This window comes from Papio anubis, chromosome 2 (genome assembly GCF_008728515.1).
Source record: "Papio anubis isolate 15944 chromosome 2, Panubis1.0, whole genome shotgun sequence".
Lineage (NCBI taxonomy): Eukaryota > Metazoa > Chordata > Mammalia > Primates > Cercopithecidae > Papio > Papio anubis.
Window position 1 is genome coordinate 191,186,701 of NC_044977.1, and position 23,289 is coordinate 191,209,989.

Consider the following 23,289-nt stretch of genomic DNA (forward strand, 5'->3'; position numbering starts at 1 on the left):
ATTTTTATAGCAGTGTGAACATAGACTAATACAGAGAACTGGTACCAGCAGAGTGGAATACTGCTATAAAGATAATCTGAAAATGTAGAAGCCACTTTGGAAATGAGTAACAGGCAGAGGTTGGAACAGTTTGGAAGGCTCAGAAGGCAGGAAGATGAGGGAAAGTTTGGAACTTCCAAGAGACTTGTTGAATGCTTTTGACCAAAATGCTGATACTGATATGGACAATGAAGTCCAAGCTGAGGTGGTCTCAGATGGAGATGAAGAACTTATTGGGAACTGGAGCAAATGTCACTCTCACTATACTTTAGCAAAGAGACTGGCAGCATTTTTGCCCCTGCCCTAGAGATCTGTTCTTAAACTTGAAAGAGATGATTTAGGGTATCTGGCAGAAGAAATTTCTAAGCAGGAAAACATTGAAGAGGTGACTTGGCTTTTCCTGAAAGCATACCGTTATATGCTTTCACAAAGAGAAGATATGAAATTGGAACTTAGTTTAAAAGGGAAGCAGAGCATAACAGTTTGGAAAATTTGCAGCCTGACCATGAGGTATAAAAGAAAATCCATTTTCTGAGGAGAAATTCAAGCCAGCTGCAAAAATTTGCGTAAGTAATGAGGAGCTGAACGTTTATATCCAAGACAATGGGAAAAATGTTTCCAGGGCATGTAAGAAATCTTTGAGGCAGCCCCTCCATCACAGATCCAGAGACCGAGAGGGAAAACAGAGTTGTGGGCCAGGGCCCAGGACCCTGCTGCTCTGTGCAGCCTTGGGACTTGGTGCCCTGCGTCCCACCCACTCCAACTTCAGCCACGGCTAAAAGAGGCCAAGGTACAGCTCGGGCCACTGCTTCAGAGTGGGCAAGCCCCAAGCATTGGTGGCTTCCACGTGGTATTAGGCCTATAGATACATGGAAGATGAGAATTTAGGTTTGGGAACCTCCAACTAGAATCCAGAGGATGTATAGAAACGCTTGAAGGTCCAGGCAGAAGTAGTCTGCGGCAGGGGAAGAGCCCTCATGGAGAACCTCCCCTAAGGCAGTGCAGAAGGGAATGTGGGGTTGGATCCCCCACATACAGTCCCCACTGGGGCACTGCCTAGTGGAACTTTGAGAAGAGGGCCAACATCCTCCAGACCCCAGAAAGGTAGATCCACCAAGAGCTTGCACCATGCACCTGGAAACACCGCAGGCACTCAGTGCCAGCCCTGAAAGCAGCACAGGGCTACACCCGCAGAGCCACAGAGATGGAGTTGCCTAAGGCCATAGGAACCCACCCCCTGCATAGCCTGCCCTGGAATGTGAGACATGGAGTCAAAGGAGACTTTAGAGCTTTAAGATTTAATGACTGCCTGGCTGCATTTCAAACTTGTGTGGGGCCTGTGACCCCTTCGTTTTGGTCATATTTTCCCATTTTTAATGGGAACATTTACCCAGTGCCTATACCTCCATTGTATCTTGGAAGTAACTAACTGGTTTTTTATTTTACAGGCTCATAGACGGAAGGGACTTGCCTTGTTTCAGATGAGACTGTGGACTTGGACTTTTGAGTTAATGCTGGAATGAGGTAAGACTTTGGGGATCTGTTGGGAAGTCATGTTTGATTCTGACATGTGAAAAGGACATGAGATTTGAGAAAGGTCAGGGGTGAAATATGGTCTGGCTCTGTATCCCCACCCAAATCTCATCTTAAATTGTAATCCCCACATGTTGAAAGAGGGACCTGGTGGGAGGTGATTGGATCATGGGAGTGGTTTCCCCCATGTTGTTCTCATGATAGTGAGGGAGTTCTCACAAGATATAACGGTTTAAAAGTGGTAATTTCCCCTGAGCACTCTCTCTCTGCCGCGTTGCGAAGAAGGTGCCTGCTTCCCCTTCACCTTCTGCCATGACTGTTCCCCAGCCATGGAGAATTGTGCATCAATTAAAACTCTTTTCTTTATAAACTACCCAGTCTCAGATAGTATCTTTATAACAGTGAGAAAATGGACTAATACAATAAGCAAACACTAAGTCAAAATGTACATAAACATCATATAGAGGAGAAACCAAAAAAGAAAGCTCACTTGTCCTATTCATCTATCATATTCATAATTTGTACTCAAATTTATTTTATGACAAATACAGGAGGTAGACCATATTCAAAACTGATTTACTATAATGAGCTAGCCAGCCACTATAGACCAAGCATTATAAAAATTTTCCTTGCTTCCTTATTTAATCCTTGCTTACTTTTAGAATTTAGAATTAATGATGTTATTCTTCACCTGCTTCTAAAGGGCATCTCTCTTCAATAGCCTGGGTTCAGGAAAGCTTCTATGGAATTTACAGAAGTTAAAGAATTACGAAGGAGAGAGCTGTCAAATCACAGAGAAAGTTGGAAAATCAAAACTATGTACAGATCAAGACCAGTATTTGAAATATATTACCTGTTCCAAGTTTTGAAGGCATTGCTGGCTCGTTTGAACAGATATCCTTCCATAACTATGCCATTTGCAGCATCTACGTTATATTCTAACTTAGAATCATCACTGGAGAAATCCTAGACAAAACAACATATAAAGAAGTTCATATGACTTGACTAAGTTTCCTAGACAAGAAATGGATCCTAAGGAAAGAGTTCAAAAGGAAAAAAAGGTTTATATTAAGACAGTTACAACAACAATATTAATAAGAAAAATGAAGGGAGACTTAAATGATCAATAATAAATAAATGTTTCAATACATTAAAGTATTTGACTTTAGTGAATTATTTTATGCAATACTTATTGTGATGACCTAAGGACAGATAATTGTATAGAATATAATGCAAAACAGAAAATAAATCAATATAAACTGTATCTACATTGTGATTAAAAGCACAAAATAATATGTATACAAATAAACAAGGGAAACAACTAAATACTACACAGGCTATTATGTTTAAAATTATCACAACTTTTTTTTTTTCTTTTTTGAGACAGAGTGTCGCTCTGCTGACCAGTGTGGAGTGCAATGAAGTGATCTCAGCTCACTGCAACCTCTGCTCCCGGGTTCAAGTGATTCTCCCGTCTCAGTCTCCCATGTAGCTGGAATTACGGACATACGCCACCATGCCCAGCTAATTTTTGTATTTTTGTAGAGACAGGGTTTCACCATGTTGGCCAGGCTGGCCTTGAATTCCTGACCTCAGGTGATCTGTCTGCCTCAGCCTCCCAAAGTGCTGGGATTACAGGCATGGGCCACTGCACCCAGTCCATCACAATATTTTATGGTGATATGTGTTAACAATTTTTTTAAAGTATATGGTTATATTTAATTGGGATTATTTAAAGTTACCACTATTTTCTAAATATATTACTACCATGATAGTTTTTTTGTGTTTTTTTTGAGACAAAATCTCACTCTGTTGCCCAGGCTGGAATGCAGTGGCACAATCTCAGCTCACTGCAACATCCACCTCCTGGTTCAAGTGATACTCCTGCCTCAGCCTCCTGAGTAGCTGGGACTACTACAGACGTGTGCCACCACGCCCAGCTAATTTTTGTATTTTTAGTAGAGACGGGGTTTCACCATGTTAGCCATGCTGGGCTCAAACTCCTGACCTCAAGTGATTCACCTGCCTCGGCCTCCCAAAGTTCAGGGATTACAGGCATGAGCCATTGTATGCCTGGGTATGGTAGTTCTTGAATCTGACAGTGTCTATGGCATTTTTTCCTAAAATAAAATTTAGTTTTCAAAGGAAATGGATCTTAGTCTACAGTCTGAAGTGGGCAAGTTGAACTCCCTTTTTTATGAGTACTATGAAATCACTCATAGTCTTCTTCAAGGGTCTTAATGATCTAAATCTTCACCTGAATGCAATTTAAACTTTCAATTTTCTTCCAAACATTCATGAAGTTTGGAAATCAGAAATTCAATATTTAAAATATTGCCTAACAAACTTCCAAAGCATTTTGAGTAAAACTCTAAGACTGCTGTTTTCAGCAAATTTAAAACTCTAAAGCCAGCCCCATAACTTTTAAAATTCCTCCTGGACCAATGATGAAAATGAGAATTCTACCCTACTAAGCAGCAGTAAACCTCCTGTCGTGCGAAACATTGTGGCAGCATCTGCTGAGACGCTGGGGCCCTGCCTGGAGGCGAGCAGAGCGACAACCATCTAAGGGCCCTCCAAATTGAAGAGAGTACTAAGTCAGGAACAGGAAACAGACTAAATTCAGAACTTTAAAAGAGAAAAAAATAATAATAATAACCTCTCCTGACGCCTTTGAAACATTAACCACGAAAAGACATGATAATCCAAAGTAATCAAATGAAGCAGAATCTGTAAACGACTTGCTACATTTCTTCCTACTTTTTCTTTGGGGAACAAAAAATCAGGGAAACTTTAATTCCCTCATTTAAAATTTATTTGAGGCTATAATTTATTTAATTATACAGACAGAATTAAGGAAGCAATAAATATAATTGACTTTGTTAACATTCTAAAGGTTTCGTTTGTAACATCTTCAGTTTTTCATAACTTTGGTCAACTTAAAAGACTTCCTTGAAAGTGCAGTGTATTACAAGTGTTTCTCTAATTTTCAACTATATTTCTTGAGATAAACTGTCTTCACTTTAATTACTATTAATATCAACTAATATTTTGTAGTACTTAAAATGTGACAGATTTCATAATTTTAGCAATGAAATATGTTGGACGAAAGACATAGTGTTAGAATCTCCTTAAATACATTGATGACCTGATAAATCAGGAAGGAATACTCAAAGGCAAGAGACTGAGTGAGCACTGGAATTCAAAGAGGTAAGGAGAGCAAGGACATCTGCCTATCAGGAGAACTTGAGTTTTGGTGTGAGGTCCAGGGAACAGAATGTAAAACCAAGGTTGGTCAAAGGGGAATCTAATAGAAACTTCCCTTTAAAATAGCAAACAAGACAAGAAAAACCACTGTTACCACTTTCACTCAAGATCACGATGAAACTCATAGCCAGCAAAACAACAAAAAAAAGTACAAGATTAGAAAGAAAGGAAAAAACTATCATTATTGGTAGATGATAAGACTTTATACACATAGCATCCAAAATAATTGAGAGATAAATCAATATTAAAAGAGATTACTGGTTACAAAATCAATACAGAAAAATCAATGTTATCACAGACAGAACAGTGGTAAAATAAATAAATTTAAAGATAACATTTAGAATATAAATATCTAGGAATAAATCTAACAAAAGATGTACAAGAAAAATCATAAAACTTTATGAAAGCCATTAAAGAAAACTTAAATAAATGGAGAACATAACAAGCGCATAGAATCAAAGACATAATAAAATAAACATATCAATTTTGATTCATAGAAGCTTGAAGGAGGAAAGGTAGGAAGATTTGCTATTACATATCAAGAATTTGCTTGCCAGGAACAGAATGACAAACATTCATGTTCTCACTTATTTGTGGGATCTAAAAAATAAAACAACTGGACTCAGGGAGCTGGAGAGTAGAAGGATGGTTACCAGAGGCTGGGAGGTGTGGTGGGCACTGGGGGTGTGGGCGAGTGGGGATGGTTAATGGATACTAAAAAAAAAAAAAAGAGAATGAATGAGACCTAGTATTTGATAGCACAACAGGGTGACTACAGTCAAAATAACTGTACATTAAAAAATAATTAAAAGAATATAATAGGATTGTTTGTAACACAAGGATACATGCTTGAGGGGATGGATATCCTGTTTTCTATGATGTGATTATTATGCATTGCATGCCTGTATCAAAATATTTCATGTACCCCATAAATAATACCACCTGCTATGTACTACCAAAAACTAAAAATGAAATTAAAAAATTTTAAAAGCATTTGATCAACAATTAAGCAACCTGGTGGGAAAATGAGATAAAAAGACTAATAGTTCACAAATAGGATATCCAAATGACCAGTAAATATAAGATGCCCATTAGTCACTAAAGAAATCACTCTAAAGCCAAAAATAATTAAGACAGCATAGTATCGACAGTTTAGACAAAAAGACAGTGAAACAGAATAGAGAAACTGAAATGGACCTCACATACGTGATATATAACACAGGATATACCACAGAGCATTTGGGAAAGAGCAAACTTTTTAATAACTCGTCTGGATCAACTGACTACCAGTGGGAGAATTAAAGGAAACGATCTCTACCTCACACCACACACAAAACCCCAATTAAAGATCTAAAAAGTAGCACGGTGGCTCACACCTGTAATCCCAGCACTTTGGGAGGCTGAGGTGGATGGATCACCTGAGGTCAGGAGATCAAGACCATCCTGACCAAAAAGGTGAAATCCCATCTCTACTAAAAATACAAAAATTAGCTGGGTATGGTGATGCGCAGCTATAATCCCAGCTACTTGGGAGGCTGAGGCAGAAGAATCACTTAAACCCAAGAGGAGGAGATTGCAGTGAGCAGAGATCGCGCCACTGCACTCCACCTGGGTGACAGGACCAAAAAAAAAAATAATAAAAATAATCTAAAGAGTAAATCTATAATACAAGATATATCTCTTCATGATCTTGAAATGGAATTTATTGAACAAGACACAAAAAGCATCAACCATAAGACTGATAAAAATAAGCTATATGAAAATTAAAAACACATATGCCTCAAATGTATTATTAAGTTGATCAAACAGTTAGGCAGCCTGGTGGAAAAATGAGAGAAAGATTAATAGACGTTTTACAAGTAAGATACGCAAAAGACCAACAGAGACAAGATAAGGTGCTTAAGCTCATTAGTCACTAAAGAAGTTAAAACTACGAGAAGATGTCAGTATCTACTGATCAAATCGGCCAAAATCTAAAAGTCTCATAATATAATGAGGTGGCAAATAGGAACTCTCATACAGTGCTGTCTGCTAAGATAGTATAATATTTTGAAAAACAATGTAGCATTATCTGCTTATGCTAAATGATCTACTAAAGCTAATACATCTTCTAACTCAGCAGTTTTACTCCTAGGTATAAATATATCACAAATGCAAAATGCATGCACGTATCCACACGTGAATGTTCAAAGCATCACTGTTTCTCCAACTGATCAATTTAAATTTTTGAAAAATCTAAATAACTGCATGAGACATACTTTCCCTTAGTTTTTAGTGGATTTTTTTTTTTTTACCTGTAATGCAGCCTTGTGTCAGCATTTAAGGGCAGAAAAGAGGTGAGCATTCATAATGAGCAAAAAGCAGCACTATTTTCTTTAAAGGAAAACAGTTGAATATTATTTAAAATCAAGTAAGTTATTCTTAGAGTTAATAATTTACCATTTTGAACCTTCAGTACAACATTGAACTGTGTTCACAATAGGAAAAGATATTAAAAGATGTGTACTGTTTATTAAATAATTCAATTTAAGGAAATATTCAAATATTCCTACAAATACCACGATATCTCATTTTAATTAAAAACAATTGGTCCCAATTTTTAGCAATCTTTTCATGATCATGTCATTAAAACTCGTTACCCATCAAAACATCAGACTGTACACTTTAATTACGTAAAATTTTTATTTGTCAACTTAAAATAAAGTTACCCAAACAAAAGTTAATCTAACTTTAAACAAAACAAAATAAAACGTGGAGTTTGTCTCACCCGACACTAACCAGAAAGTAACTAACTTAAAGGTGGTCTTGTAGAAATCTTTCCTTTTTTAATTATTTTTCTTTGAGCATTAATACTCCATCATCAATTAAATTTTTCTTACTTTTACTACTGATTTTGTTTTCTTTTTTCACTGACATCTTCTATATCAGATCTAGTTTACTGGTATTTTAAATTCTAAATAAACCATTAAAAAGTTGATTTTACTGCTCAATACCAAGAAAACAGATTTCTTAAAGCAATGCTAGATGGCATCCTGTACATACTTAAATTTCTATATTCAACTTTAACACTCTCCCTTTATTTTCAGATAACTACACAAAAAGTACCACTGACGATATAAGAAAGTTGAGTTGCAGGCATGTTACACTCAACTCTTTTAGCATGAAGAAATAAAAACTGGTTTAATATTTGAGTTTTCATTTTTAAAAACATTATTTTCAAAGTCAGTTTTGCTAGCTTTAGGCAATTCAACAGGCAATGCAGGTGAAGCTTTAGCATCTCGTCACAGAGAGGAAAGGCTGCCTTGCAGTGACTGCAGTTGGAAAGTCTGTAAGGCCAAACACGCATGTTGACACTAAGATGCATCCACACCCCCTGCCCCGCAACACACACACAGACACACTCTTTTACAGGGAGTTGGTGGTATCCTGAATGTAATTATGAATAGTGTTTTAAATTCTAAGTAAAAGCCACTTTTAGCTTAGTTACGGCTCTAAGAGATTTAAATTTTTATAAACTGATTCAAGGAGCACAGCTTTCAAAGATCCGAAAAAATAACAAAATACGTCCCTTAAAATCTGAAGAACATTTTGCTCTTCAAAAACAGAAGAGGAATTTATCTGCACAATTTAATTATTAGAACAACCCAAAGATGTGTTCCAATACAATGACACCTTGCATAAACCAACAACCAAGCGACTGCGTAAAACGGAATTAATTTTTAATTTCCCCTGAGGTACCTTTTGTTGAATGGTGGAATGTTTTTGCTCCATTTCTCTTTTCTCCTTTGCTGCATCCACAACCAGTCGATCCAACTGTAAAAAGGGAAAAAGAGAAAACTGCAGACTTAAAAAAAGTATGGATTATTTTTTCAAACCATATTCCAAATCATTTCACAGATAAATAAAAAAATCACTCAATTTAAGCTTATTTAAAAAGGTTTTGGCTAAACTTTGAAGTAGAAGTTCATATTTTTTTCTGCTATCAAGTTCTCTTTGAGAAGATCCATATCTCCATTAGAAGAAAAAAGATTTCCAAGAATAGTCATGGTGCCGCACATACATGATTGGAGGCCTTGTCACAGGTACCCCAGTGATACACTTTCAATCCTTAAATAAGGAAAATGACTCTAGCTTAAGCTGCCTGCTGACCTACTAAGCAAATTCAGGTAGTTAAAATCAAAGATACGAAGAAGACACTAGTGACTTCTTTCCCATAATAGCAAAAAGTAGTGCAGCTAAACTAGTACCAACCAGCTACACCAGCTCTCACAAATTCACTCTAACAGCTACTTCCAATCATTCAAGATGTTTCTTCATGTTTTCAGGTTGGCTCCCTAACGTCATAATCAAATCTAAAAAGAAGAAAAAATAATTCACCAGATAAAAGAGAAAGCTAAAAATAATAAAAGAATAGTAATCATTCATAAGACCAAGGTAGGAAATCAGCAATTCTTAAGGCTCATTTTTAAAAGCTCAAAAAACTTAATAAAACTATAAAACCCGGCCGGGCGCAGTGGCTCACGCCTGTAATTCCAGCACTTTGGGAAGCCAAGTCGGGCGGATCAGGAGGTCAGGAGTTCAAGAACAGCCTGGCCAACATAGTGAAACCCCGTCTCCCCTAAAAATACAAAAAATTAGCTGGGCGTGGTGGCAGGTGCCCATAATCCTACCTACTCGGGAGGCTGAGGCAGGAGACTTGCTTGAACCCAGGAGGCAGAGGTTGCAGTGGGCTGAGATCACACCACTGCACACTAGCCAGGGCGACAGTGCAAGGCTCCATCCCCCACCCCCCCCCCCAAAATAATATACACATATATAAAAAACCCATTTATTTCTTGTTTCTTTGTATTAGAAAGGATATCCATCATAAGGGAAGTATTCAATTTCCGGTAATATGTCACAAGAAATGCACTGGCTTCTTGAAATCATATTTGCTAAACTAACAATAATTGGGTTATACATTATTAATTATGTGGGTTTCATTGTCTAGACAAAGATGATGCTTTCCAACTCTGAACCTCCATCACCCATAAATGATTAACACATGTTCGATAAATGAAAAAATTAAAACATACATATCAGATCAGCAGGAATATGGAAAAAAGCGTTAAATGTCTAAACATTTTAAGTTGTATCTTTTAAAGACTAAATTTTTAAAGTCTCTTTCAAAAAAGCTATTTGATCCTTTATCACAAATGATTTTTTTCTACAGAAGAATAATTCTAGTCAGATAGTATTACTGAATAGTAATAGAGATTAACCAAAAAAATACCCACAATAAAACAGATCTATCACTATTATAAAGTACGTGATACAGCTGGCAACCATACTACTCTAGGATCTAATACACACACACCTTAGTGACATGTAGCATTGATTTAGTGGGTATGCTATACATGGTGCACTAGAAAAATATATTCTCACACAAATTTCTTATGCGGAATGAGTGGACTAACCATCCTATGGTTTTTACGGCTCTGAGTGGCATATAAATATTATTCATTCAGACTGAAATGCAGCACAAGGGAGCCCCCAAATTCAAAATATTTACAAATATGCACGCATATACTTTACATATGAATTCTGCAATGTAGGTGATGGTTTTCTGCCTGTCTAATGGGTAAGAAATGTCTCTTGCAGCCAGGCGCGGTGGCGGGCGCCTGTAATCCCAGCACTTTGGGAGGCTGAGGCAGGAGAATGGTGTGAACCCGGGAGGCGGAGCTTGTAGTGAGCCGAGATCGTGCCACTGCACTCCAGCCTGGGCGACAGAGCGAGACTCCGTCTCAAAAAAAAAAAAAAAAAAAAGAAAAAGGAAAAAAGAAATGTCTCTTGCATCCCTAACCCCATTGCTATTACAACAGGAAAGTGGGGACAATTCCCCCTCTCTGATGGGGAAAAAGAATAAAGAAAAAATATCTTTCGTGATGGTGGGGGTTTGGGAAAAGGCACGAGTTGGGGAAATGTGAAGACTGGCAGAGTCTTATCTTCTAGACACTGGGAAATGTATCAGGAAGATAACTTGGAGCACAGTAAAAAGGGCCCCGTGTTTGTGTTAGTACTGGACATTATCCATTTTAATAGGTTCCTATCACTAAGCAGGTATCCCTGGTCCTTCTGTGTTTTAAATCCCTTCCACTCCCACCAACCTCAGATATCATCACTTCTCTTTCTCCTTTTCAACTTCTCCCTCGAACTACCATCTGCTTTTAAGTTGGTGCAAATCATTCTACCTTAATAAAACCGCTGGGAGTGGGGAGGGATGGCATTGGGAGTTATACCTAATGTAAATGACGAGTTGATGGGTTCTGAGGAGTTGATGGGTGCAGCACACCAACGTGGCACAAGTATACATATGTAACAAACCTGCACGTTATGCACATGTACCCTAGAACTTAAAGTATAATAATAATAATAATAATAATAATAGAAAAAAAAAAGAATCAGGAAGTTCCAAATCAAAAGCAGTTCCTGAGCTCCACTGAGGGAATGCAATGGGGAGGCTTTTACAGAACAGACACAGAAATAAAGCAAACACAATATTTGATTGGTTATAGTTAAAAATAAAATAAAATAAAACCGCTAACCCATACTCTTTCTCCAGCTACCACATTCTTTCCCTCTTTCCTTCATAACACAACTTCTTTAAAATACTACCACCTTCTCTATTTGCCCCTTCCATATTAATCTACCCACTGTAATTCAGCTTCTACTGCCCGGGTCCCCAGCGCCATGGAAACAGCATCTCTCACAGAGGTAACAACTTTTTGCTGCTAAATCCAACAGGTATTTCTCAGTCCTAGGTTTACTTAACTTTCTAATAATTGAAGCTGATAACCACTCCTTCCCTTTGAAACACTTTTCCTGGCCTACAATGCCAGTCTCCTGTTTTTCCACCCCCTCACTCATCTACGTCCTAGCACAGCTTCTCTTACTGAGCCATCTCAAAATTTAGTCCTTCTTAGGTCCCTGCCCCAAGTCAGTTTTTTTTTTTAAACTCAATACCAGTGGACCTCAACCTTAACTTACAAAATAAAAATCTTTATGTATGGTGTCTAGGCAACTAGATTTTTTTAAAAATAGCTCTATGATTCAGAGATATCTAACTCACCCCCCATCAACTCACCCACTCTTGTGGTTGCAATCAGCAACTATATGCTACTGATTTAGTCTACTTCCCTCTTTTGAGCTCCACAAATATCCACTTACACGTCTTATCCTCACAAATCAATATATTTAAGCGTGAACTCATCACGCCCTTCCACCCTCGAATGGGCTGCATATTAACCCTCAAATCTAACCATTTCTATCTCTACTGCCATGACCTTAGTTGCAGATGCCATTATCTACTAATTATGAAAAGAATATCGCAATTGGCCACCTCCAACCCGGACATCTTATCGACCAGGCACTACAGGCTCTGGGGCTTAGATGTTTTTCAAGGACCTGCAGACTTATTTGAGATCTGGGACGGGCGGGGGGGGACCTATAAAACTAAAATGATTAAATGTTTAAAAAATACATAGTTTTTTCAGCTAGCCAACTGCAATTCAACTCACACTGCTTTTATAAATTATGCTGAATATCAGATGACAGTGTAATCTAATATTTGATAGTATGTGAGGAATGTCTAAAACCTAGGAAGGTCTCTCCTTCCCCCCAAGTCCGGCTTACATGTCCTGTCTATATGTTCCTGCAACACTTTGACCCTTCCCCATATGGTGGAAAAGGCCAGCTGTCCCTCAATATCTGTTTTCTCCTTCTTCCTTAACAATGGAACCCCTAAATTCTAGCAGGTCACGTGGCTATCTGGCATTAAGGTTAATTTCCCTTGCAGCTACTGTGACCCTGTGACTAAGGACTTGGCATTGGGATGTATGTAGAAGTGATATGTACAATTTCTAGGAAATGTGCTTAAAAAGAGAAAAACGTATCTTTCATTCTCCCTTCCTTCTTCCTATTAGCTGGAATATGGGTATGTTAGCTAAAGCTTGATTAGCCACTTTGAACTATGAGGTAGAATCAAAAAACAGAAGCCTGCACTCCTGCTAACCAAGTTGCCGCCATACCATGTCTTCAACTTTACATAAGAGAAATAAAACTCTCTTTTTTAAACTACTAATATTCTCAGTTTTCTATTATTTGCAAACAAACCTCATCCCAACTGTTACACACACAAGGTATTCAGCACAGAGATTAAGAGTGTGGTGCCTTGTTGGCTTCTCCCAAGAGAGTAAGTTCTGTAGAAGCAGAAAACAGAATACATGTAATCCACGGCATATGCCCTACATGTCCTTCCCTGTCTCAACACACACACACACATACACACACACACACACACACACCACAACTCACACATACTCTGGTCAGTAAATGCAATTCCCATTCCACTCTTACCTTTTTCCTTAAACTCAATTTTTCTTTTCCTTTTTTTTTTTTGAGACAGAGTTTCCCTCTGTCACCCAGACTGGAGTACAACGACCCAGTCTTGGCTCACTGAGAACTCCACCTCATGCCTCAGCCTCCCGAGTAGCTAGGATTACAGGCATATGCCACCACACCCAGCTAATTTTTTTATTTTTAGTAGAGACGGGGTTTCACCATGTTGGCCAGGCTGGTCTCAAACTCCCAGCCTCATGTAATCTGCATGCCTCAGCCTCCCAAAGTGCTGGGATTACAGGCATAAGCCACTGTGCCTGGCCTAAACTCTATTTTTCATCATCAGTCCCCTCCTCTTGGAAACTAAACTGAAACATCTTGAGAAAGAAAATCACCTAAAAATCGACAGTGTTAAATAAAGAATGCTCATCAACAAAAAACAAAGTCCCCCGAACAGATCTAATATAACGTTATGATCAGATATGAAAAAATAGTTTGAACATAACGACATTTTTATACATATAAAATTTGTATGTATATGTATAGAGCTATTACACATAGCCATAGATAGCCACATGTGACTATATGAAATGAAAAAGTTCCCAAGAGCTCTATAATTTTAAGACTCTAAAATTTTTTTATTCAAATAACAAGATACAAGTTTTTAGAAAATAAAAAAGAGCTCTAACTCAACTGAAAAGCAAATTGGAACAATAATTCACTTATCCAAATGTATGAAATTTAAAAATAAGTCCAGTTATGTAGACTGCAAAACACACACTTTGTTTTTATATTTTTTATTTTATTTTATTTTTTTTGAGACGGAGTCTTGCTCTGTCGCCCAGGCTGGAGTGCGGTGGCACGATCTCGGCTCACTGCAACCTCCGCCTCCCACGTTCACGCCATTCTCCTGCTTCAGCCTCCTGAGTAGCTGGGACTACAGGCGCCCACCACCAAGGCTGGCTAAGTTTTTTTTATTTTTAGTAGAGACGGGGTTTCAACGTGTTAGCCAGGATGGTCTCGATTTCCTGACCTTGTGATTCGCCCGCCTTGGCCTCCCAAAGTGCTGGGATTACAGGTGTGAGCCACTGCGCCCGGCCACACTTTGTTTTTAAATTCTCCTTTTCAATACCTTCATATACAAACTATAACATAAGGTTCTTTTTACCTTTGATTTCATTTTTTGGGTATACCCAAAATGCAAACATTTGAGTATTAACCCACATATAAATCTGCTATAGCATCCAACTTCATTCTTCATTAAATAAATAAAACATCAAGTCCTCCTTGATATGGTTTGGCTGTGTCCTCACCCAAAATCTCATCTTGAATTATAATCCCCATAATCCTCATGTGTCAAGAGAGAGACCAGGTGGAGGGAACTGAATCATGCAGGGGCGTTCCCCCATGCTGGTTCTCGTGATAGTGAGTTCTCACGAGATCTAATGGTTTTATAAGTGTTTGGTAGTTTCTCTTGCATTCATTCTCCCCTCTGCTGCCTTGTGAAGAAGATGCCTTGCTTTCCCTTTGCCTTCTGCCATGATTGTAAGTTTCCTGAGGCTTCCCCAGCCATGCAGAACTGTGAGTCAATTAAACCTCTTTCCTTTCTAGATTACCCAGTTTGAGGCAGCTCTTTACAGCAGTATGAGAAGAGACTAACACACCTCCAATATGCTAAATTTCTTTAAAAATACAAATACCAGTGTATAAAACAGAATCAAGAAATATACCGCAACATTACCTGTGCACCAAGATCCTTCATGTAGGGTCCAAGTTCACTAAACAGATCATATCCTTGATGAAAGAAGGCCAAATGGGCATACATAAATGACAACATCTAAAGGGGGAAAAAAAAAAGATGACCATTTTAAAATCTACTCGTAGATAGACATTCTGAAATATTTTATGTATATAAAAAAGACAGCGTCTTGCTCTGTCACCCAGGCCTGGCATGCAGTGGCACAAACACAGTTCACTGCAACCTGTACCTCCCAGGCTCAGGTGATTCTCCCACTTCAGCCTCCTAAGTAGCTGGGACCACAGGCATGTGCCACTATGCTCAGCTAATTTTTGTAGAGACAAAGTCTTGCCATGTTACCCAGGCTGATCTCGAACTCCTGGGTTCCAGCAATCCTCCCACTTCCACCTCCAATAGTGCTGGGATTACAGGCATGAGCCACCGTGCCCAGTTCATCAAACCTATTTGAAAATTAAACTGAGTCATCTGTTTTAAAAGAGTATTTCAAAAATATTTTCAAATACAATGAAAATAAATTTTATTTAAAAGAAATTTCCCAGTGGTTTAAAATTTTTTTAATGTTCAAAATTTTAGTTGTTTAGACTATATTTAGGTGATCAAAATGTATACAGCAGATTCAAATAATCCAATTTTCAATAACTCTACTATTTTCCTAGGTCCATTATAAAGTATTTATGTGCTCCTTCAACCAAGCTCACTGACAAACCTTAAACTGCAAAAAAGGCAAAAAGATAAGAGAAATATAAAGTGCTCAAAATAAAACACAAATACTTTACAATCTACTAGAGCACCAAGCACAACCTAAAGTAGGAGAATGCTGGTTTTTCTCTCAAGATACCAAAATAAAATGAGTCAACTGAATTTGCCAATATGGAACTTTCTTACATTCATTCCACAAATCTAAAAAGCTGACATTAATGAGCAGAGATTTGTCCACGTTTTCCCATATTTTACCTATTTTAAAGAGAAAAATCACCCTCATTTTAATTAAGTTTTTACATGGAAGGAATTATATAATTAAATGAATACTGAAAAAATATTCTAAACATCCATGTTATTTTTAACAAGTGGCATCTGTTCAATTTTCTGAAGTCTAAAATAGGTCATAAAGTCCTTAATACTCAAAAATCCTCCAAAAAAAACTACTTAAAAAAAAAAACCATTAAAACACAGAGGCAAAAGGACAAAACTCAGAAGAGGAAAATTATTCTGGAATTAGATAATAGTGATCATTGCACAAATTTGTGAATAAAAACTGATAAATTATTTTTAAAAATTAATGAACAATTTAAAAAGAGGGATGGGATTAACAGCTAGGACTACATAAAAATATAAAATATGCCTGTACATCAAAATGCAAAACGAGCATATTAAAAGACAAATGATAAACTAGGGAAAAACACATGACAAAGAATTAACAGTCTTAAGATGTAAGAGATGTTGCAAATCAACATGAAAAAGATGAACACTCCAACAGAAAAAAAGACGAACGACATATGAGGTACCTAACTGGCTAAAAAACACGGAAAAATGTTCAAACTCATTTGTATTAACAAAATGCAAAACTGAATAATGAGATCGTGCTTTCTATCCAACAAACTAGGGGCAGCATGGGGGAAAAAACTGGAATGCTCAGTGTTGGTAAAATGTGGAGGAAAACCCATTTTCACACAATATTAGAAGAAATATTGTATAACTCTTGAAATTTGACAATATTTTTCTAAAGTCTTAATTCTTTGACTATATAATATCTTCTTTATAAATCTATCCTAAGAAAATAATAGGATTATTCATTAGAATGATGAGGACAAAGCTATGCTTTAATGTCAAAAACAAGGAAATTATTTGAATATCCATTAATAGGTGAAATTAATTTATGGTATATTCCTTCAAGGTCAGTAAACTATGACCTGCAAACTTTATTAGGCCTCACCACTTTTTTGATAGTCCATGAGCTACATGGTTTTTACATCTTTAAATGATTTAAAGACAATGAAAATAAATGAAATTTATGATATGTGAAAATTACATGAAATTCAAATTTGTGTTTATTTATAAAGTTTTATTGGAACACAGCAATGGCCATTCATTTACATATTGTCTTTCTCGTTATAATAGCACAGTTGAATAGATTTAACAGAGATCCTTAAGGGGTATAAAAGAGCCACCATATTTACTACCTGGACTTTTACAAAAAACATGTGCCAAACCCTAGGATATTCAGGTGGTAGAATTCTACCCGGCCACAAACACCATCATTAAATAAAGGACATTTAATCCAAACCCTAGGATATTCAGGTGGCAGAATTCTACCCGGCCACAAACGCCATCATTAAATAAAGGACATTTAATGACATACAACTTTGCAGTGTACTAGTGAAAAGAGAAAGTTATAAAATAGTATGTAGGAATGATTCCCATTAAAACATTAAATGTGATTTTAAAAGGCATATATTCAAGTTTATGTACACACACACACACGCACACACAAGGACGGACATAGAGAGTAAAAAGACGAAGATGTATGCCGTGATATTAATACTGGCTTCCCCTTGGTAGCAGAACTAGTAAGTCATTTTTATTTTTCTTCATACACATTCTAATTTTCTACAATTAATACACATTACTGTCAATCTCGAAAACAAGTGGGGTATAAACATTATCTTTAAAAAACAGGAAGTACAATGTGTTTACCTGATAATTTATAACACAAATATATACATACAATTTAGAAAAAAAGCTAGGTGGGGACAAGGATCTAAGGCTACTTAAATATAGCCTTTTGGGGGAAAAGTCAGTAAGTAATTCAGAGTTGAGAGATTATTACTAAAGTTATCAAAATATAAAGATATGATATGCCATACCATATCATGCCCTGCACACTTCTTTGTTAGCTTTTTTTTGAGACAGTTTGCTCTTGTCACCTAGGCTGGAGTGAACGGCACAATTTCGGCTCACTACAAACTTCACCTCCTGGGTTCAAGCAATTCCCCTCAGCATCATGAAGTAACAGGGATTACACGCGCCCGCCACCACACCCAGCTAATTTTTTTGTATTTTTAGTTGAGATGGGTTTTCACCATGTTGGCCAGGCTGGTCTTGAACTCCTGACCTCAGGTGATCCACCTGCCTCAGCCTCCCAAAGTGCTGGGATTACAGGCATGGGCCACCACAGACAGCCTTCGTTAGCTTTTAAGACCAAAAAAACGGCTCCCCACCACAAAAAAAAAAAAAAAATCATTGTCATGGGGTGAAGAGGCTCAGGGAAAAAAGTGATCCCCCAATTTCATCCCACTGGTTCTGTAACTGCATACCAAAGAACAAACCAAAAGAATGATCCACCATCAACTCTAAGGGAAAAATTCTCCAAAAATGATACTATTCATATAAATCCTCAATCTCAAATATTTTTAAAGTCCAAATAATGCCAAAAATCATAAAGAAAAATGTAAATATGTTGAAAGAGGTTGGGCAAAAAAATTTTAAAGCAAAACAAGTGAGAAAAAATTCAAAACCTAAGTGTAACAGTTTTTTATGTTCATAACTTTCGAAACAAATTCTGAAATATTCTCACAGGTTTTTACACCAAACATTTTTAGTTATTCACCAAATGGTGCTGGGCATCTAGTGCATGTAAAGCAACATATTAGGATAAAAGAAAACAAAAACGTTTAACAGTAGAGAGTGTCCCTTTATGGACCTCACAGTGTATCAACAGACGAGACACACAAATAACTCGAACACAAAGGAGACAAAGAAGTCCAGTGCCACATAAGAAATACAGATGAAGATCAAAAAGAAGAGCAATCATAAACCTTATCATGTACATAGCAGATGTTCTTTCAACACCTAAATATGTACATTTAGTTTCATATTAAAATATTTAAAACATCATTTCAATTAATATCTTACTGATTTTAGGATTTCTGATCTCCTTTTTGATTGAAGAACATTAATCTAAGGGAAAACACATGTGGTTAATCACCCATGCATTATTTTAAAGCTAATCCATAACGCAATATTATAAAACTTATTTTAATGGTTTAACACTTTTCCAAAAAGCGAATAAAAACAAAGTTCGAGCTTTTTCATCCTTCAACTATCCTTTTGCAAAACACAGTTAAGACAAACATTCCAGTGAAATTCTCATACATTTCTGAGCTAAAAGAAAAACTGGTTATTTAAATATTAGAGTGATGGAACTATTTTGACATTTGAAACTCTGGGAATTCCATCTTTTTCCCACCCTCTTTATCTCATTGCTCATCAAAGTTCAACATACAACCTAAATGCAAATTCTCATCACTTTACCACTATCACCATCATGTCTTTTCCAGACTGCTGCAAAAGGCTATGAATTAGTCTCTTCTCTGCTTCCATCTGCTTCCATTCTCGACTCCCTACAATCTATTACACACACAGCAACCAGTCAGCATTTTTTTTGCTTTTTTTTTTTTTTTTGAGATGGAGTTTTGCTCTTATTGCCCAGGCTGGAGTGCAATGGTGCGATCTCAGCTCACTGTAACCTCTGCCTTCTGGGTTCAAGCAATTCTCCTGCCTCAGCCTCCTGGGTAGCTGGAATTACCAGCATGTGCCACCACGCTCAGCTAATTTTTTGTATTTAGTAGAGACACGGTTTCTCCAAGTTGCTCGGGCTGGTCTTAACTCCTGACCTCAGGTGATCCACCCGCCTTGGCCTCCCAAAGTGCTAGAACTACAGGTGTGAGCCACCACGCCGGGCCCACCTTAAAAAATATAAATAAGATCATGTTACCTCTACCTTAACACCCTCCAACTTCCTACCATGGCTGGCAAGGCCCACTGTGATGTAGCCCCTACCCACCTCACCCCTTCAACCTAGTTTTCTATTACTTTCCCCCTTTCTGTACTCCAACCACAACCTGGGACCACTCCCACCTCAATGCCTTTGTACTGGCTGTTCTGTCTACACGTTATGATGTTCTGCCTAGATGGGTACCAGGCTCTCATACCAATCAGGTCTCAACTTAAATACCGTCTCCTCACAAAGGTGTAAGGTAGCTTCTTATGCACTGTCTAGTACACCAACCCTATTTATTTTACTCAGAACATTAATAACTACCTTATATTTTCTGATTTGTGTCTTCTCCCTAACCAAAGTGTAAATTATAGTGAGAGCAGGGTCTTTGCCTTATTCCCGGCTGTAGTGGCACACACTAAGCACTCAATAAATATTTCTTAAATAAATTAACAGGTTTTGTTTTTAGAGACAGAGTCTCACTCTGTTGCCCACTCTGGCCGGAGTGCAGTGGCACGATCAGATCTTACTGCAGCCTCGAACTCCTGGGCATGCAATCCTCCTGCCTTAGCCCCCAGCAATTCTCCCATCTCAGTTTCCTGAGTAGCTGGGACTACAGGTGCACACCACCAGACCTGGCTAATTTTTTTTACTTTTTGTAGAGATAGGTTCTCACTGTGTTGCAGTCTGGTCTCAAACTCCTTGCTTCAAGCAATCCTCCCGCCTTGGCCCCCTAAAGCGCTGGGATTATAGGAATGAGCCCCTGCACCCGGCCAGATTTTAAGTAAATGTTTTAATTAGACTAAATTTACTGAAAGATCAATAAATTAAAAGATTTCCCTTTTAGGGGATCTCTCCCAACTCTAGAAATTCACAATAAACATTTTATTTTTGTCTGTTATTATGTATCAGCTTAATGAAATGTTTAAGAATCATTCACTCTTTGCCAATACTGTCAAAAGATTATAAAATATCTCTTTAATATGTCCTTCCGACTGAATTCTGTATTTTATCAAATAATTTTAAAGCATTAAATAAAAGAAAAGAAAAGAAAAATCTAAGTAACTTAACTATAAGACTAGTTTCTGGCTGGGTGCAGTGGCTCATGCCTGTAATCCTTGCACTTTGGGAAGCTGAGGCGGGCAGACTGCTTGAGATCAGGAGTTCAAGTCCTGTCTGTACTAAAAATACAAAACTTAGCCAGGCGTGGTGGTGGGCACTTGTAATCCCAGCTACTCCAGAGGCTGAGACAGGAGAATCACTTAAACCCTGGAGGCGGAGGTTGCAGTGAGCTGGGATCGCACCACTGCACTCCAGCCTAGGCAACAGAGCAAGACTCTTTCTCAAAAAAACAAAAACAAAAACAAAAGCCTAGTTTCTTCTACATGTATTTCAAAGCCTATTCAGTTTAGAGAACTACAATATTTACTTTCAAATGCTCTAAGTAAAGCAGAAGCTGCAAATAGCCTACTACTCAAACGCTGAATAATGTTAAAATGCCTGTTTTATATGTCCTTTTTTCTATTTGAAAAAAAATTAAGTGCTATATAAAATTTTTAAATTTAAATGTTATAAATAAAATAAAATGCTATATAAAATAGATTTTTATATTATATAATTAAATTATATAGCATTTAAATTATTGGAGCAAAAAAGTAAACTCAAATATTTAGAGTAGTTAAGACAAACTTTATACATTTGGATATTTATTACTTACTATTCTCTAAAGTAGACATAAATGAAATAAAGGCCATAAAGTGATAAAATAGTTCCCATCAGAAAAATCAAACAAACTAATAGGTATTTGTTGGGGGGGGGTGGGCATGAGGAGGCAGTGTGAGAATTCCTAACTTACATATGGATACCCAAGAAAATAACATATAAGTTTAAAAATAATGAAAATTTCAGCTAATCCTCTCACTATAAAATTTGTAACATTAAGCCATTCGCTCTCTCAAAAACCATTTACAACGTATCTATTTTCTAACCACTGGACTAGAGGCTAGGGATACAATCTAGAAATAGAAAAAACATATAAATAAATATTTGCAATAACGTGTAAGTAGTCTAACTGCAATGTGTACGAAAATACAGGCACACAGAGAAGGCAGGGGCAAAAATTATTCCTTTTGGCCTGGAGAAGTCTGAGTAACTCTGATCATAAAACAGAATGAGTTAGTGACAGGGCAAGTAAAAGCAACGCAAGGCAGACCAATTTCATGAGAATACCTTAATACTCCAGACAAGATACGGTAAGGCTTGGTTAGGGCTGCAGCAAAGGTGAAGAAAGAACCCATTTAAGAGGTACATTGGAGGAATTTTCAAGACATTTTGGCAACTACATATACTGGCTTAGAATGAGGAGAATATCTGACATAATTCTCTCATTTCAAACTTCTATGAGAGTAAAAAAGTGACACTATTCAAATAGATAAGGGCAAAAGGGAAAGAGAAGCCATTTTGGAAGATGAGAGATTTCAGTTCTGAACACGAGAACGAAGTACCTCTGTGAAAAAACATTTGGTCATCTACTTATAACAGGTAGTGATTCAAGCAAGGGGCATGACGAGACTGACAGAAAACAATGAAGAAAAGAAAAGAATAAAACCAAAGATGGAACACTAGAAAGGAAAGTGCAAAGGCAGACAAAGGAGTGAGGCCCAAGACAGAACTGGAAAAGAAACAGAAGTTGGGAGGAAGACCTAAAAGCAGTTTCAGATAAATCAAGATAAAAGAATGTTTCAAGAAGGAGTAAAACAGAATAGCCAAGTTGGTTAAAAACTGAAACATGTCTAGCGAATACAACCTCTGCATGAGCCATTTTAGTGGGGCAGGCAGGGCGAGTACTCACACTACAGCAGAAAATGTACAATGTGAGGTAGGCACAGGACCCAGGAAATAGCCTACTCAAGTCTAGCAACCTTTCCTCCAAAAGTACAGTCAATTAATTTTAAAACTTTAACTTCCCACTTACTGAACAGGAACTTAATGGAAAAAAACTTAGCTAATTTTCTATTGTTTTGCAAAGTTACCTAAGTAATTTTTAATTACTAATTTCTATTTGGTATTTTTTCTTAAGAAATACTCTGCGATCATTGTGAAGTAAACAATCTCTGAAGACAACCACTACTGTTTTGAAAAGAAGATTTATATGAGGTAATTCCCTAAGCATTCAAGGTTTTTTGGCTTTAAATTCCATGATATATAGAAACAAGCAATATAATATGCCTTCACTTTTTCCATGTTTCAAATACCTTTAGAGACCTATCACATTCAAACTAGTTTCAGTTATAAATTAGACTGGAAGATCACCAAGCAATTTACCAAATACAGATTTCTAGTTTTTAAAAGCAGCACCTAATGCAAAAATATGGTAACACTACTTCTAGAAAGATTTTTCATTTGGCAATATGGTGAACCTTAGCACCTCTAAGAATCTAATCTAAAGAAATAAGAAGTGTAAAGATGTTATTATCACTCACAATTACTGAAAATTATATTTTCCCTATTGCCAGTAAAAACTTGAACACCATAAATG

General features: G+C 37.1%; 1 protein-coding gene across 13 annotated transcripts in view; it reads right to left on the minus strand.

The window, feature by feature from the left end:
- ACAP2 (ArfGAP with coiled-coil, ankyrin repeat and PH domains 2) overlaps positions 1-23,289 on the minus strand; it is a 178,034-nt gene that overhangs the window by 46,847 nt on the left and 107,898 nt on the right. For 9 of the 13 annotated variants that reach the window (XR_002520649.2, XM_017956117.3, XM_021935037.2 and 6 more), the window contains 5 exons: positions 18,887-18,931; positions 14,957-15,052; positions 8,578-8,652; positions 7,134-7,145; positions 2,426-2,538 (listed from right to left, as the gene is read on the minus strand). Coding sequence is in view for 12 of the 13 variants with exons in the window: in XM_017956117.3 (XP_017811606.1) it covers positions 2,426-2,538; positions 7,134-7,145; positions 8,578-8,652; positions 14,957-15,052; positions 18,887-18,931 (341 nt within the window). In the remaining variant the exon portion in view is untranslated. The remainder of the gene's footprint in view (positions 1-2,425; positions 2,539-7,133; positions 7,146-8,577; positions 8,653-14,956; positions 15,053-18,886; positions 18,932-23,289) is intronic. The other 4 variants (XM_017956123.3, XM_017956118.3, XM_017956121.3 and 1 more) reach the window with 1 other exon arrangement.